At 39.3% G+C, this 12,570-nt stretch overlaps 1 protein-coding gene across 3 annotated transcripts in view; it reads right to left on the reverse strand.

The window, feature by feature from the left end:
- The window catches only part of ENTPD3 (ectonucleoside triphosphate diphosphohydrolase 3), a 33,483-nt gene that overhangs the window by 4,533 nt on the left and 16,380 nt on the right, over positions 1–12,570 (reverse strand). For all 3 annotated transcript variants that reach the window (XM_077865666.1, XM_077865667.1, XM_077865665.1), the window contains 3 exons: positions 8,914–9,064; positions 6,521–6,680; positions 5,400–5,633 (listed from right to left, as the gene is read on the reverse strand). In XM_077865666.1, the coding sequence (XP_077721792.1) occupies positions 5,400–5,633; positions 6,521–6,680; positions 8,914–9,064 (545 nt within the window). The remainder of the gene's footprint in view (positions 1–5,399; positions 5,634–6,520; positions 6,681–8,913; positions 9,065–12,570) is intronic.

Raw genomic sequence — 12,570 nt, forward strand, 5'->3', positions numbered from 1 at the left:
TGAGAGGGAGGGTGTCAGAAACGACTCTTTTGTGGAGGGCCAAGTGTTTCCCTTTTGCAAATCTTCACTATTGTTACCCTCCCATGCCAAGAGAGATATGGATGAAAAAACATGCCATTTTGTGTCAGTGTGTACTTGAAGGCAACTGTCAGGTTGTCTTGAGAACTCTACTGGGGGTGGGTGAATAGTTACCCTGCACCAGGCACAAGGTTAGGCTCTTGCTCACATTATCTGACCCACCCCTTAAGGCAGTCCTATGAAACAGATTGTATGAAATTCATTTTGATGGGAAAACAAGATATGTTTAGATTAATTGATCATTTTGAATAGAAGATCACCTATCCAGTTAACAAAATAATCCAAAGGGTTATAAATAAGTATATTATGAAAATTTTTTTTTTTTTTACTTATTATGAAAATTAAGGTTCCATCCCAACCACTTCTAGCCACCAGATCCCTCCCTAGAAGTAACCTTTATTGCCAATTTTTGTCATTTCCTACCAGAGATACTTCTTATATGCATATGCAAATATCTTTATTTTCCCCCTTCTTTCTTTTTCTAAAAAGTATAAATGGTAGTACTCTATACACACTGTTTTGCCCTTTTATTACTTAAAAATATATCTTTCACATCTTTTCCATTGTACATACAGAATGGCCTCCTCTTTTTAGTAGCTGTATAGCACTCCACTATACAAATATTCCTTGGATAAGGAATCTCCTCTATGTGAATATTTAGATGGTTTCCAATCATTCTGCTTTTATAAACAATGGTCCAACAAATATCCTTGTTACATATAAATCTTTGATCCATTTGTAATTTATTTGGTGTAAAGATTGTAGTAGGGAACCTGACTTTACTTTTTTCAAATGACTATCCAATATTTTATCTACTGGTGAAAAAATATTCTTCTTATGCTAAATTCTAAATATTCTTGGTCCTATTTATGGACTCTCTTTTCTAAGATATTGGATTAGAACTCTGTCCAATTTCAAAGTCACCAAGCATCTCCTGTAGTAAAGTCTTGACTCACAATATTTTTTTCTAACTCTTCAGTTTAGTGATGCAGGAAATTGAGGTACACAACAATTTAATACAACCATTTAACAAAGACCAGTGACAGGACTCCACACATAGGCCTACAGAAGTCCAACACTCATCCAGTGTAGCTCAAATCTGTGTCCTCCAGGAAGGTCTTGTAATGACTAAGTCTGTGGAGGTAGCAAACAGGCTCCTTTCTGATTCAATAGTATGAAAAAAATGATTTCAAAAATTAATATTTCTAATTTGTAACATGTCACACCAGGGCCACTCTATGGCTGAAATATTGGTTTAAAAGGGGGGTGGAGAAATCAATCAGATGGTTATTTAATTTCCCCCTCCAAATCTGACATACTTTTTAAATCATTAAAACACAATAAATTATTTCTGGCTTGGTCTGGAGAAGAAGCAAGAGAATATCAATTATCTTTGGCTTGGAACATAGAAGCAGCTCAGGAAAGATTATTTCTATGATCTTTTTGGAGTTTAAATGATTTGTGATGGCATTCTTAAAATATAATTTGCCAATGGTCCAAGTTGCTCAGGCCCTCAACTTTCAACAAATTTACTCTGAATAGTGTTTGCACAGCACTGGCACAAACGGGTCAACCATTAGGCTTGAGAGCAACTAAGTCCACTAGAAAACTACAGTATATCTTGATCTTAGAGAAATCTCCCCAAAAGTGGAAAAATAGCGATAGGGACTCTCCCTAATAGTGACAGAAACTGGGATCCCTGGGTGGCGCAGTGGTTTGGCGCCTGCCTTTGGCCCAGGGCGTGATCCTGGAGACCCAGGATCGAATCCCACATCAGGCTCCCGGTGCATGGAGCCTGCTTCTCCCTCTGCCTATGTCTCTGCCTCTCTCTCTCTCTCTCTCTCTGTGACTATCATAAATAAATAAAAATTAAAAAAAAATAGTGACAGAAACTATTAAAAACACATACAAAGAAGCAAATTTAAAAGGAAGGTACAAGACCAAAAATGAAAACTATGTTTTTTGAAGGATACAAACCATGAACTAAATAATTGGAAGGATATTTTTAAATCCTATATAGGAATTTATAACATTATCAATAAGCAAATTTTTTTTTACCAAATTAATTTTCACTCACTGCAACCATAATCATAATCTCAATGAAAAAATTCCATTTTGTCACTACTTAAAATGTTTTGAAGTTCAGAATAAATGTCTGAGAGTAGAAAAAAAAACTGCAACTAGAATAGTTGGCTCAAAAATGGGAACATGGATGAATTGAATAGGAAATTCAGAAACAGATCCTCCTTATCCACGGACTTATTAATAGAATGTCTCAGAATCCCTGAAATTATCAGATTGTCATCACAACATTGTTGGTGGGAATCTGGATGGTTTTTAACTTTTTGGAAGATTGCCTATTTATTCACTTATATAAAAAATATACATATTCTTCAAGTCTATCCTGTAGAAGCAAAATCACTAGTTCATAAGGTCATATGCACAAGAAGCTTCACTGCATTAAGATTGCTGCAGCAAAACAGGACATAGCCTGATGTCCATCAAGATAGGAATAGTTGACAAATTGTGAAATACTAAAAGGTAAAGAAAGTAAGTTAGAGATTGATCTGGAAAGTCTAGAACAACAACGTATCAAGCTGTGAACAGGGAAGACATTTGGTGAATAGGGTTGGAAAGAGATTCTTTCATTTTTACTTTAATGTTTTAGGCAGTTTGACATTTTTACAATAAAAATGTACTTTCTTTTATAATAAAATGCCCAATTCAGTTTTTCTTTTTAAATAATGATATCTGGAATATTATGTGTCCATTTAAATAATAACTTCAAAGGATACTGAACAACAGAGGAAACTGCTCATGATTTACTGTTACGTAAAAGAAAAAACTGGATACAGGGATCCCTGGGTGGCGCAGCGGTTTGGCGCCTGCCTTTGGCCCAGGGCGCGATCCTGGAGACCCGGGATCGAATCCCACGTCGGGCTCCCGGTGCATGGAGCCTGCTTCTCCCTCTGCCTGTGTCTCTGCCTCTCTCTCTCTCTCTCTCTCTCTCTCTCTCTCTCTGTGACTATCATAAATAAATTTAAAAAAAAAGAAAAAAAAAGAAAAAACTGGATACAAAATTATATATACTATATGAAGCCAAATTTGTAAATATACTTATTCCTGCATGAAAAAAACTGGAAGAAAAAAAAAAACGAAGAAAATGCAGTATGTTTATGGTAGTTAATTCTAGGTTTTTTTGTTTTGTTATTTATATTTTTCCTTTTCTAAATGCAAACATGTCTGTTTTCATTCAACATGTTTGTCTTTAAAAACAAAAGAAAAAACTTTTAGGGAGCTTGGGTGGCTTAGTCAGTTAAGCATCTCAGGTCATGACCTCAGGGTCCTGGAAATGAGTCAGTCAGGTCAGGCTCCCGCTCAGTGGGGAGCCTGCCTCTCCCTCTCCCTCTGCTGTCCCCCACCTCCCCTACCTCCTCACTTGTGCTCTCTGGCTCTATCTCTCTGTCAAGAGAATGGATAAAATCTTTTTTAAAAATGAAAAAAAGAAAAAACTTTCTTAAAGAGGGAAAGAAAGACAGTGAATGCATGTCTCTGGCCTCCTACAGGCTGTCAGAGACTCCAGCTCAGGGCAACTAAAGGCTTGTTCATACAAAAACAGTTTGCAAAGCGTATTTCTAGGTACCATTCTCATCACACTGTGACAGATAAGGAAACCAGATCCAGACTAGTGGAATTTACTCAGCCAGTGTTCATGATGCAATCTTTATGAACCTCCTAAGTTGGGGCTTGGCAGTATGTATTTGGCACATGAAAGTATTGGTTAGGCAGGTCTGGACATGCATTTGTGGGTGATCCTCAGCACACCTGGATCCTTCCCCTCACCTGAGTCAGAAGGCTTTGAGGGCATCCAGAGGTTACCAGGCAAACTGGAGAGCTGTCCTCATCCCTGCGGGCTGACTGTCTATAGTAGAGGCTGGGGTCTCCCACATGCCCCAGGCCTGAGCTCAAACCTTGAGTCCTACGTTTCTCAAACACAAATGAGACCTCAGACAGGTGGAGTATTTGCTGCTCTACTGTATATTCTTGGATGCATAATCATTCTTTAATAAACATTATAAAAATAAAAACTCACAAATAAATATTCTTCAGGGCCAGCCAAATATAAGAGGTTAGCTTCTTTGACCTTAATTCACCCTGGGAAGAGGATTTCACCTGCCTTTCTCCTGATATAAGTTTAGAGGAGCCCCTGCTCTCCACCCTTGCCAGGACCAGAGCTGGAGGGAGGGGCATTAAGCATTGCTAGAAATAAAAAGAGATGGAGAAAAGAGGTGTTTCCAGAACTTCTGTCCTAGAAAGTAACGTATTGGCTGAAGTATGATAGTGAGCAAGTGGGGTGGAGTGGTGGTTATAGAAACCTTGCTAGGGAGGATTGACAGGGTTCCCTGTGGAGCTTGGTTTGGCCAATTAGGGGTGGTGTGTCTGGGGTGGGCACTGGGTCTCTGAAGCCCCAAGGACCATGTGCAGTGTCTCCCACTCTGTTCTTCCCAGGCAGTGCCCAGCCTCCAACACACACCACACTAATGTTGAGTTTACCTTGTTGACAGCCTTCTAGCTGATGTCTGCAGTAGCCATCTGTGCCATGGAATAGTTACCATGTGATTGACCAATGTGATGGAATTCTGTTACTCCACAATCCCACCATATAAAGGCCATCAAGCCTGCCTAATATAGGCCCATCTAAAAAGAGGCTGAGCCTGGGGAAGGCTCAGTCCTCTCCCGTCAGCAAATATTTCTCTTGGAATCACTTTTATTATTTTGTCTGTACTCAAGGGAGTTGAAAAATGCTCAGGCTTATTTAGCTATTGGTTTTAAACAGTTTGTGTCCATAAAGGGATCCCAGGTCTTGAATCATTTATAAAACATCTGGTGCCCTGGAATTTCCCTAGATTTCTGATTCAGATTCACTGGAATTGGTCAATACAAAGAGAGAGAGAGAGAGAGAGAGAGATCTAGGACCCCCATGAGTGAACTGGATAATGTTCTTGTTTCTATCCACATTCTATTTTTTAAAGATTTTTATGCATTTATATGAGAGCGAGCGAGTGAGCATGAGCATGGGGAGGGGCAGAGGGAGAAACAGACTCCCCACCGAACAGGGAGGCATGAGCTCTATCCCAAAACCCTAGGATCATGACCTGAGCTGAAGGCAGACACTTAACCAACTGAGCCACCCAGGCCCCTATCTATCCACATTCTAATTGAAGTGGAAAGGACAGACACCAGAAGGCAAGGCACCCTCCCCTTAAGACCCCCAAGGGAACACCTGCTGTACCCCCACCTCCCCGCCCCAGCTCAGGTACCTGAAGGAGCATTGCCAGAAACCTCTTCTCAGCCTCGTTCCTGCCGTAGCACTGGAAGCTATGTGTGTAGAGTGTGTACACATAGCCGTACAGGGACACTTTCATGATGCTGCTGGTGTTCAGCCCTACCTTCTCTCCAGCCGCAAAAGATATTTGAGTGGAGGCACCACCTAAATCCAGGGCACCTATGGTCTCCACTCCATTTGGATGCACCCACATATGCCACAGGTTCTTCTGCACAGTGGGAAAAGGAAGCAAGAGAAAAGTCGAGAGGCACCATCTCTGTTTGCCCAGGGCTTTCCACCCAAGATCCATATCTTATTGCTAAAAAGTACGACATGGGGAACATTTGGGGGTCAAATCTCTCCTTTATTTCAAGGGTGGTGACCTCAAATGCTTTCAGAGGCTGGGCAGGCAACACAAATGGGTGAAGCAGATTAGGTGTAGACAATTGCCATGCAAAATGTGAGTCCATTGTGACCAGTGCTTCCAACTTTTAGGGGGGCCAGGGTTCAGGACAAACTAGAAATGTCGATTTTTATGTGAAATTTCTAAAATATTAACTGCTGGCAATTAATTAAAATTAAAGAATATATTTGAGGGGGAACAAAATAAGTCTTGGGCAGGATATGGTTTATGCCCTCTATAACATGGGGATTATCTCTTGGAGTTAACTTTTCTTTGAACAAGGGGCAGGGCATGTGGGGACTGCAATATAAGGGACCTGGGGACACAGGATGGGTTGGGAAGCCTTGAGGGTTCCAGAAATTTCAGAGAGTTGTGGAGCTTTGGGAAGGATCCTTCTCCAACTACCCTTCAAAAGACTCAGAAGCTTTAGATTTAGATTCCACCCCCACCCCAACCTCCAATTTCTTATCAGCTAGTAAGTGATGTTATTCCATCTGCTCTATGCATTTGGTCCTGTTTAGATGCAATGTTTTTGCCCCAGCTCTATGTGTTTTGTCTTAGCTATTGTCTCATAGGTATTTCCTTAATGCATTGTATGATAGGGATGACACAGGACAGATGCCCCCTTCAGCATGCACCTCTGCTTTAAGTGGCCACCCACAGGGGACAGGATAAATAGCAAGATTAAAAACCATGCATTTATTTTCACACACCTCCAGGAAATTTCCCATTAAATAGTTGGCTGTAATCCATCCATATATCCCTTCCTCTTGCCCAGAAATGATTTGAGCACCCCTAAAATCAAAGGGCTGGGACTTGAAGTAGTTTTGGATGCTTGTAAGGACTTCATTAGCTGCTGATTCATTTTGTAACCTATGCAAGGCACAGAACACAAAAGGCTAAGTGCCTGGACAAGAGATTCTTAAAATAATCTCAGGTGAAAGGTAAACCTCCCCACCCCTCTGCTGGCAGGGAAGGTTTTCCAGATGTGTGCAAAAATGGCAACCCTTTTGCAAGTTGAAGCCTCCTAGGCAACCGTGAAGGCAGATTCACTTGTTACCTGTCAAACTGCCAATCAGAAAAATAACTTCAAGTAAAAATACCTCTTGTCCTTTCCTCCCTTACCTGTTCCCATCCCATTCTGTAGCAACCAGCTAAACAAAAGAGGCTCCTGCTTAATCACCATTGCTCTCAGATCAGCACAGGAAAGGGAACTGTGAAGCCATAGGGGTGGCATAAGTAATCTGTTGGGGGGACCATATATAAAGGAACCCTCATCAGGCCAGAAGGAAGTGGGATCTTAGGAGGAGGGAGGAAAAGAAGAGGCTTGAGTTTTCAGCAGTCCCTGTTTTGCTCTTCATCATGAGGGGATATGATGGCCATCACGGTCATCATTGGAATGAAATCCATCAGTGTATTGAGCCATGGAAGACTGGCATTTCTATATTACCCATGACATAGTACTATAATATTCATTTGCTGCCATTTTACCTTATAGAAGAAGATTCACTTGGCAAAAGATTATTTTACCTTTCATCAGTGGATTAAGAAAGCCAGGGGCATTGACTCACTCTTGGCTCAAGAAAAAATAGACATGCTACAAGCTGAAGTTCATTCTAATTCAGCAGCAAATTATCACTGCTTGGAAAATAATTCAAAAGTTTTCCTAGTTTTATCAGTTTCCATCCCAGAGGGTTCTCATTAATTGCTTTTTAAAAAATATTTGAAAAAAATAAAAAATAAAAAATAAAAAAAAAATAAAAAATAAAAAATAAAAAATATTTGATTTTTCTAGCAATTAAAATGTCAGCTAGTTCCTCAGAAAGAAAGGATCACCATCAGAAGATTTTACAAGGAGGAGTTAATATTTAGTTTATTCAAATGGGACATTCACTGTGTTCCTAAGTGGTGAACTTTCTGTTACATGGTTTTTGTCATGGGCTATTCTATGGTTTTTGTTGTGGGCTATTTTATGGTTTTTGCCATGGGTTATAAATCACAGAGTCTTTTAATTATTCCTCACTGGGAAGACTGGGAGAAAAAGGAGTTAAAAAAAAAAAAAGTTGAGTGCTTTGTTTCTATAAGAAAGAAAACACAGAAGGAAGGAATTTCTATATCATTTCTATTTCAGGTAAACACAACAGTTTTGAAACACACTGTAGATTTCAAGAGAAAGCAAAGAAATCCAACTTTCTCCCACATTCTACTTGGCCAACCAGGACATAGGAGTAGAAACAAGGAGAGGAAAACCACAAGAAAAAGGCCCAATCCAACTGAGGGTGCTCCCTGATGTATTTTAATGATCATGTTAAAGTGGCTCTGTTTGTTTGTTCCTATGTATCTTCCTCATGCCCACACATACAATTTTATGTTACTGGCATCAGAGACAAAGTGGCTTTGAAGCAGGACGAATGTCATCTTTGGGGGCTAATGCCTTATTTTCAAAGTTTGGAGCAGCCTCTACCCTGGGTATAGATTAAAGTTTGATTTAAAAAAAAAAACTATTTTTCTTTTATTTCAAGGTCAAGGAAATTAAATAGTGGGGAAAAAAAAAAAAAGAGAAAGGTCACTTAAAACCAGTGCAACTGGGGTAAAAGTCACGGTTGCAAATTTAATAGGATCTGCTTAATTGAATGAAATGAGCTGTTTGTTTCCTAATAGTTCAAAAGACTTTGGGAATAGCAGAAATTCTACTATTTAAAGCAGATTCCAGTGACATTGTGTGCATGGGTAGAAGCAACATAACTATGAGCCGCATTCAGTGGAGCTAGGTGTGCACAGGTATCAAAGGCCCAGGCATCAAACACAGTTTTCACTTTTCTAAAAAACAAGAGGTGCACCCCATGAGATTTCATCTTCCCTTCCTTTCTTCCAGAGTTCTCAAGAAAATCACCAAGCGGGAGGGAATCCATTTAGAACTATTTCTTTCTGTGTATTAAAATAAAGACTGAAAGTTTCCCTGCTTTTGAAGCATAAATTTATGGCAGAATATAGGTTTCTTTCTTTCAGATTTGTTCCCAGAAATAGAGTTACATTCTTGGCAGGGTTCAACACATTCCTGGCTATTTTGCTCAGGTGGGGCTCCATGGGCCAGTCCAGCCCTTACCTCAGCAAGCGCATCCCAGCTGTGGCCCCTAGGTAAATGCGGGTGGATCTATGGAGGTGGCCTGGAATCTGTCCCTGGACTTTTTGCATGCAATCCTCAAAGGCTTTGGGGACATCTTGGGGATTTTTCCCATAGCTGGAGATCCCAGAGCCTGAAGAGCAAGCAGTCAGTACTTCTTAGCATTTCCAGGAACCAATAAGAGCAGTACAACTTCTAAATAAAAAAAAAAACAAATCAGCTTTGGAAATTAATGGGTTTAAGTAGGGGGTTGAAAACAAGTGGATATGCTAAGTCACATGTGGTCACACTGAGGAGTCAACTCCCAAAATGTGGAAAGAAGGAATTACAAAAGTGAAAAATGAACCAGGATCTGCTTAAGAAAAAGGTCTCATTATGGAAATTTCAAATATAAATAAAAGTAGGGAGAATAGTATAATGAACCCCATTGTACCCATCTTCCAGCTTCCACAATGATCAACTCTTGTTTCATCTGCTCTCTCTCCTCACAGATCAAACTGCAGAAACATCATTTCATTCTCTAGATGTTTCACTAAAAGACAGAAAGTTGTTTTTTTCCCCCCCCCAGAGATAATCAATCTTATTGGCCTTTTGCTTCTCTAGTATCCTTTCACACTACTTGCCTTTGGGAAGTTCACTTATTTTTTGTTTTGTTTTTAAAGATTTTATTTTATTTTTTTATTTTTTTTATAAAGATTTTATTTTTAAGGAATCTCTATCCTCAATGTGGGGCTTGAACCTACAACCCCAAGATCAAGAGTCACACTCTACCAATGGAGCCAACCAGGCACTCCATTAAGTTCATTTTTTGACAGAACTTCCACCAAATAGGTTTAGAGACACAGTGAAAGGTAGAACAGGAAAAATGGAACAAAAATTCAAATCTGTGTCCCATGTGTTCAGACAGAGGGGGAAAAAGGAATCTTGTCATGACTTATCTTCACGAAACATTTTAGTGTAACTATATATAATTTAACAAGATATCATCTTAAACATTAAATGTAATAAAGCACCAAAAGTCCACATTTGTAAATTTCAAGAAGTAACATACGTAGAGAGACATATGACCCAAACAAACCCATGACAGACTTCCTCAGTTTGGTCAGAAATCTCTATGAAGGGATGCCTGGGTGGCTCAGCAGTTGAGCATTTGCCTTCAGCTTAGGGTGTGATCCCGGAGTTCTGGGATCGAGTCCCACTTTGGGCTCCCTGCATGGAACCTGCTTCTCCTTCTGCCTGTGTATCTGCCTCTCTCTGTGTATGTCTCATGAATAATTAAATAAAATATATATATAAAAAAGAAATCTCCATGCAGCTGAAATGAACCATCACAAAAAGAACGGAAAGTGAGTTAGGCCAGAATTCTTTTAAGGAAGCATAACCACTGTTCTATTATTATGCCTATAAAAATTAAAAATAATCCCTAATAGAATCAAATTCCAGTGAAGGTGCACATTCCTCCATATTCATATTTTTTCTCTCCTCTCACTCCCCCGTCCCCTCTTTCTACCTAGTTTGTATGAATTAGAGTCCAAATAAATTCCACCCATTGCAGTTGGCTGGTATGTCTCTTAAGTCTCTTTTATCTGTAAGTTCCATCCTCCCTTTCAAATTTTCCCTTGAATTAAAAAAAAAATTGTCCTTGCAATTTCTTTTTTCTTTTTTTTTAAGATTTTATTTATTTATTCATGAGAGACACACAGAGAGAGGCAGAGACGCAGGGAGAGGGAGAAGCAGGCTCCATGCAAGGGAGCCCAATGTGGGCCTGAGCTGAAGGCAGACGCTCAACCGCTGAGCCACCCAGGCGTGCCCTGTCCTTGCAATTTCATTTGTCCTATAGAGTTTTCCACAGCCTAGAATTTGCTGACTGTATCCCTATGGTTCATGTAACATGTTGTTTAGTCCAGGCTTCTCCAATAAATTGGTAACTGAACACAGAGGCCCAATCAGATTCAGGTTTGGACTTTTTTAGAAGAAATAATTTATAGGGATTAGTGTGCACTTCTAGTACGAGGTACACGGGTCTAGTTGCTTCTCTTTGTGCTGTGAGCAGGCATCAGAGATCACTGTTTAGACCCATTAGCCCAATAGGGTTTATGAAATGGTGATGTTTTATCTCCATCTTTCTTGCTTATTACCTAAATGCTTTCATAAGAAGAAAATTTCTCTCTCGTTAACTATTTGGTTACCCTACAGTACAGTTTGTACAGGGAAGGCAGGATAAGTGCTTGAGTATTTCCCCTTCACCAGCTAAGAAATAAATATTGCATGTCCTATATCCTAATTTATCCAGTGAGGGATTTTATTTGTTTGCTGCATATCTTTAGGATCATATGAATTTGAATATATAGTTGATGTGTTTCGATTCATTGCAATTATTATTATTATTTTTTCATTTTTTAACCCTTTATTTTTTTATTATTTTTTTAAAATAATAAAATAATAAACTTAAAAATAATAAATTTATTTTTATTGGTGTTCAATTTACCAACATAGAGAATAACACCCAGTGCTCATCCCGTCAAGTGCCCCACTCATTGCAATTATTATTCTTATTGATGGTCCCATTGTTGGGCAGTAGAGTTCTCTTCAACATGACTCCTGAGTCCTTTAGATATGATCCCAGAAACCTTTGAGAGCTCCTTTGCTCTCTGATATTAGATGTGTGATCTTACACACTTCTTGCCCTGACTCTGGAATCAGCCATTTCTCCAAGGAGTCCTGGCTTCTTTTTTTGAGTATGGTATTTAGCGTCTAAAATTTGGAAGCCTTTTCAGAAGACAGACCTAGGAGAAACTTTGTTTTGAGAGAAAAATGCATCATGAGTTCTTTTGGTACTTCTACTTCAAAGCTATAGGTTTTCACTTCAGTTGATCTTTACTTTCTTTTTCCTATGCTAAGAATCCTGTTTCCCAGCAACTCCAACTGAAGAACTCACTTGCTTTATTTCACAATCCACCCACAAGGCTCTTAGTATGACAATACTAGTACTGCCACCAACTGTATGGTTATTGAAAACAGTTTAAGATATATTTTTTAAGTTCTTTTTGTCCTTAAGGTATATCCCATTAGGCATTATGGACTCTATGTATAGCATCCATAAATAAAAATTTTCTTGAAATACATATATATGTATGCTAATCTGTCGGCACATTGACTGTGGCTGCTTTTGTGCTAAAGTGGCAGAGTTGAATGGCCAACAAGTAACAAATATTTATCATCTAACTCTTTACAGAAAAAATTTGCTATTCTGAGAGTTTATAGTTTGTAGGCATCTCTAGTTTAATCTGCCTAAAACCAAATTCTTTAATCCCTGCTATGTTTCCAACTGACCCACTCCCACTGTTCCCCTCTCAGGAAGTGGTACCATCATGCATGCAATTGCTCAGGTCACAACTAGTGCTCAGGCATCACGAACTTAAACACTTCACATTGAATCTATCATAAAATTTTGTTGGCTCTACTTTCAAAATACTTCTCAAATCTGAGCACTTCTTCCACCCTTCCTCAGAACCATGCTAGATCACAGTTTCTTAATCTCGGCACTACTGACACTTGGGGCTGGATAAAATTCTTTGTTGTGGGGCTGTCTTGTACATTGTTTAGCAGCATCCCTGGCCTCTATCACTAGATGCCGCC

The sequence above is a fragment of the Canis aureus genome, chromosome 22, assembly GCF_053574225.1.
Source record: "Canis aureus isolate CA01 chromosome 22, VMU_Caureus_v.1.0, whole genome shotgun sequence".
Taxonomy (NCBI): Eukaryota; Metazoa; Chordata; class Mammalia; order Carnivora; family Canidae; genus Canis; species Canis aureus.